The following is a 5,348-nucleotide window of genomic DNA, read 5'->3' as shown; positions in this document are numbered from 1 at the left end:
ATGGAATCAGAAGCATTGATAACAGGAAACAAAGAGAAACACGCACAGCGTATGAAGCACGGGTGACACACAGTTGGACAGTGTGGAAAGCAGGGGTGACACACAGAAGCATAGTGTAGGAAGCACGGGTGACACACAGAAGGACAGTGTGGGAAGCACGGTGACACACAGTAGGACAGTGTAGGAAGCACGGGTGACACACAGAAGGACAGTGTAGGAAGCATGGGTGACACATAGAAGGACAGTGTTGTAAGCACTGTTGACACACAGAAGGACAATGCGGGAAGCATGGGTGACATACAGAAGGGCAGTGTAGGAAGCATGTGTGACACACAGAAGGACAGTGTGGGAAGTATGGGTGACACACAGAAGGACAGTGTAGGAAGCATGGGTGACACACAGAAGGACAGTGCAGGAAGCATGGGTGACACACAGAAGGACAGTGTAGGAAGCATGGGTGACATACAGAAGGACAGTATAGGAAGCACGGGTAACACACAGAAGGACGGTGTTGGAAGCACAGTTGATACACAGAAGGACAGTGCAGGAAGCACGGGTGACACACAGAAGGACAGTGTGGGAAGCATTGGTGACACACAGAAGAACAGTGCAGGAGGCACAGGTGACACACAGAAGGACAGTGCAGGAAGCATGGGTGACACACAGAAGGACAATGTGGGAAGCATGGGTGACACACAGATGGACAGTGCAGGAAGCATGGGTGACACACAGAAGGACAGTGAGGGAAGCATGAGTGACACACAGAAGGACAGTGCGGGAAGTATGAGTGACACACAGAAGGGCAGTGTAGGAAGCAGGGGTGACACACAGAAGGACATTGTAGGAAGCATGGGTGACACACAGAAGGACAGTGCAGGAAGCATGGGAGACATACAGAGGGGGAATGTAGGAATCACGGGTGACACACAGAGGACAGTGTAGGAAGCACGGGTGACACACAGAAGGACAGTGTAGGAAGCATGATTGACAAACAGTAGGGCAGTTTAGGAAGCATGTGTGGCACAGAGAAGGACAGTGTAGGAAACATGGGTGACACATAGAAGGACAGTGTTGTAAGCACTGTTGACACACAGCAGGACAGTGCAGAAAGCATGGGTGACACACAGAAGGACGGTGTAGGAAGCATGGGTGACACACAGAAGGGCAGTGTATGAAACATGGGTGACACACAGAAGGGAAGTGTAGGAAGCAGGGGTGTCACACAGAAGGACAGTGTAGGAAGCATGGGTGACACACAGAAGGACAGTGTAGGAAGCACAGGTGACACACAGAAGGACAGTGTGGGAAGCATTGGTGACATACAGAAGGGCAGTGTGGGAAGCATGGGTGAAACAGAAGGACAGTGTGGGAAGCATGAGTGACACACAGTAGGTTGGTGTAGGATGCATGGGTGACACACTGAAGGACAGTTTTGAAAGCATGGGTGACACACAGAAGGACAGTGTATGAAGCACGGGTGATACACAGAAGAACAGTGTAGGAAGCACGGGTGCCACACAGAAGGAAAGTGCAGGAAGCACGGGTGACATACAGAAGGACAGTGCAGGACACAGAAGAACAGTGTAGGAAGCACGGGTGACACACAGAAGGGCAGTGCAGGAAGCACGGGTGATACACAGAAGGACAGTATAGGAAGCACTGTTGACACACAGAAGGACAGTGTAGGAAGCACGGGTGACACACAGAAGAACAGAGTGGGAAGCATGATTGACACACAGTAGGTTAGTGTAGGATGCACGGGTGACACACTGAAGGACAGTGTTGAAAGCACTGTTGACACACTGAAGGACAGTGCAGGAAGCACAGGTGACACACAGAAGGACAGTACAGGAAACACGGGTGACACACAGAAGAACAGTGCAGGAAGCAAAGGTGACACGTAGAAGGACAGTGCAGGAAGCACGGGTGACAAACAGAAGGACAGTGCAGGAAGCACGGGTGACACACAGAAGAACAGTGTGGGAAGCATGAGTGACACACAGAAGGACAGTGTAGGAAGCACGGGTGACACAGAGAAGAGCAGTGTAGGAAGCACGGGTGACACACAAAAGGACAGTGTAGGAAGCACGGGTGACACACAGAAGGACAGTGCAGGAAGCACAGGTGACATACAGAAGGACAGTGCTGGAAGCACGGGTGACACACAGAAGAACAGTGTAGGAAGCATGGGTGACACACAGAAGGACAGTGCAGGAAGCATGGGTGACACACAGATGGACAGTGTGGGAAGCATGGGTGACACACAGGACAGTGTAGTAAGCATGGGTGACCTACATAAGTGCAGTGTAGGAAGCACGGGTGACACATAGAAGGACAGTGTAGGAAGCACGGGTGACACACACAAGGACAGTGTAGGAAGCATGGGTGACACACGGAAGGACAGTGTATGACACACAGAAGGACAGTGTAGGAAGTAGGAAGCATGGGAGACACACAGAAGGACAGTGTGGGAAGCATGGGTGACATACAGAAGGGCAGTGCGGGAAGCATGGGTGAAACAGAAGGACAGTGTGGGAAGCATGGGTGACACACAGAAGGATAGTGTGGGAAGCATGATTGACACACAGTATGTTAGTGTAGGATGCATGGGTGACACACAGAAGGACAGTGCAGTTAGCACGGGTGATACACAGAAGAACAGTGTAGGAAGCACGGGTGATACACAGAAGGACAGTATAGGAAGCACTGTTGACACACAGAAGGACTGTGTAGGAAGCACGGGTGACACACAGAAGAACAGTGTAGGAAGCACGGGTGACACACAGAAGGAAAGTACAGGAAGCATGGGTGACACACAGAAGAACAGTGTAGGAAGCACGGGTGACACACAGAAGGACAGAAGGACAGTGCAGGAAGCACAGTTGACACACAGAAGGACAGTGCGGGAAGCATGTGTGACATACAGAAGGGCAGTGTAGGAAGCATGATTGACACACAGTAGGGCAAGTGCAGGAAGCACGGGTGACATACAAAAGGACAGTGCACGAAGCACGGGTGACACACAGAAGAACAGTGTAGAATGTACAGGTGACACATAGAAGGACAGTGTGGGAAGCATGGGTGACATACAGGACAGTGTGGGAAGTACGGGTGACACACAGAAGGACAATGTAGGAAGCACAGGTGTCACACAGAAGGACAGTGTGGGAAGCATGGGTGACACACAGAAGAACAGTGTAGGAAGCACAGGTGTCACACAGTAGGACAGTGTAGGAAGCACGGGTGACACACAGAAGAACAGTGTGGGAAGCATGGGTGACACACAGAATGACCGTGTAGGAAGCACGGGTGACACACAGAAGAACAGTGTAGGAAGCACAGGTGAAACACAGAAGGACAGTGTGGGAAGCATGGGTGACACACAGAAGAACAGTGTAGGAAGCATGGGTGTCACACTGTAGGACAGTATAGGAAGCATGGGTGACACACAGAAGAACAGTGTAGGAAGCACGGGTGACACACAGAAGAACAGTGTAGGAAGCACGGGTGAGAAGCATTGGTGACACACAGAAGGACAGTGTAGGAAGCACGGGTGACACACTGAAGGACAGTGTAGGAAGCACGGGTGACACACAGAAGGACAGTGTAGGAAGCACGGGTGACACACAGAAGAACAGTGTAGGAAGCACAGGTGACACACAGAAGGACAGTGTGGGAAGCACGGGTGACACACAGAAGAACAGTGTATGAAGCATGGGTGTCACACTGTAGGACAGTATAGGAAGCACGGGTGACACACAGAAGAACAGTGTAGGAAGCACAGGTGACACACAGAAGGACAGTGTAGGAAGCACGGGTGACACACAGAAGAACAGTGTAGGAAGCACGGGTGAGAAGCATGGGTGACACACAGAAGGACAGTGTAGGAAGCACGGGTGACACACTGAAGGACAGTGTAGGAAGCACGGGTGACACACTGAAGGACAGTGCAGGAAGCACGGGTGACACACAGAAGGACAGTGCGGGAAGCATCAGTGATTTGTACAAACACAGTGTATGACACTCACACTATACACATCATGAACCTGCTGTGTTTGCACGTGAAGCTGCAGTGTGTGCACGTGTCGTGTCTGCACGTTGTACTATTTGCTTTCCCATCTTGTGTAATGTGTGTTTTTCTCTTTTCACTTCTAGGAGCTGCTGGTAAGTTCTGCCTCTTCCACTCCTGTCAGTGAATCCCTGGTGACTCTCCAGGCTGCATGGGGGCGCCTATCCTGGGTGCAATAATGAGGAACAGGTTAGGAGAGGGGGATATGGGCCAGCCCCATCTCCTTTCGGCATCAGTCAGTCTCAGAGTATAGCTCTGATGCCCCTGGTCCTCCTGTCTTCTGTGTAAGGCGCTTCTTGGCTCCCTGAGGGTAGGACAGCGCTACACACACAACCCGCTGGAATACATGTAAACTGCATCATTGCTTATCGAGAACCTGTTCCCCTAAAGTCTAATGCGTCTCCATCCAGAGCCCTTAAAACGCTTAAAACCTAAGGCCCTGATTTACGAAAAGTGCAGCACCACTTTCTTGTGCCATTTAGCCCCCCCCATTAATGCCACCATGTGTGCACTGTATTTATGATATGGCGCAACATGGAGGTAGTTAGGGAGCCTAGCATCAAAAATGTTTCAGCTAGTTCGGATCTTTGCAGGATTAGCATAACAAATGTTGGCGCTAATCCTGCAAAGCTCATTGAGGCCCCTTGTAAAGAATGGGAGCCTCATTCTAATGCCTGCTCTAAGCAGACGTTAAATGTGCCAAAATACATGAAGCTAAGATATCTTTTAGATTTCTTTACGCCATATTTTCGCCCCCCCCTCCAACAGTGGAACTCCCCCTTCTCATACATTATGCCTGCCGCAGGCATAATGTAGCACAAAGGGTTACAAAGTGGCACAAAGTATGCATTGCGCCACTTTGTAAATTTGGCACATCGATTTTGGCCTCATTGGGCCACATTAGCATTAAAAGAAAATATGCTAATGTGGTGCAAGGAGAGGCTAGGGGCCCTTAAATCAGCCCCTAAGTATCTCCATCCTGAACCAGGGCCCCTGAAGCCTAATGTGTCTCCATCCTAAACCAGGGCCCCTAAAACCTAAGTGTCTCCATCCTGAGCAAAGGCCCCTAAACCTAAGTATCGCCATCCTAAACCAGGGCCCCTAAAACCTAAGTTTCTCCATCCTGAACCAGGGTCCCTAAAACCTAAGTATCTCCATCTTGAACCAGGGCCCCTAAAACCTAAGTATCTCCATCCTGAACCAGGGAACCTGAAGCCCAATGTGTGTCCATCCTAAACCAGGGCCCCTGAACCTAAGTATCTCCATCCTAAACCAGGGA

At 50.6% G+C, this 5,348-nt stretch overlaps 1 protein-coding gene across 1 annotated transcript; it reads left to right on the top strand.

Annotated features, from left to right (window-relative positions):
- Nucleotides 1-288: 288 nt before the first annotated feature.
- On the top strand, nucleotides 289-942 carry LOC138285942 (uncharacterized). Its single transcript, XM_069226462.1, has one exon. The coding sequence runs from the start codon at nucleotides 289-291 to the stop codon at nucleotides 940-942; it is 654 nt and encodes a 217-aa protein (XP_069082563.1).
- Nucleotides 943-5,348: the final 4,406 nt, after the last annotated feature.

The sequence above is a fragment of the Pleurodeles waltl genome, chromosome 3_1 (genome assembly GCF_031143425.1).
Source record: "Pleurodeles waltl isolate 20211129_DDA chromosome 3_1, aPleWal1.hap1.20221129, whole genome shotgun sequence".
In the NCBI taxonomy this organism is placed as follows: Eukaryota; Metazoa; Chordata; class Amphibia; order Caudata; family Salamandridae; genus Pleurodeles; species Pleurodeles waltl.
This window is presented reverse-complemented; position numbering and strand designations above follow the sequence as displayed.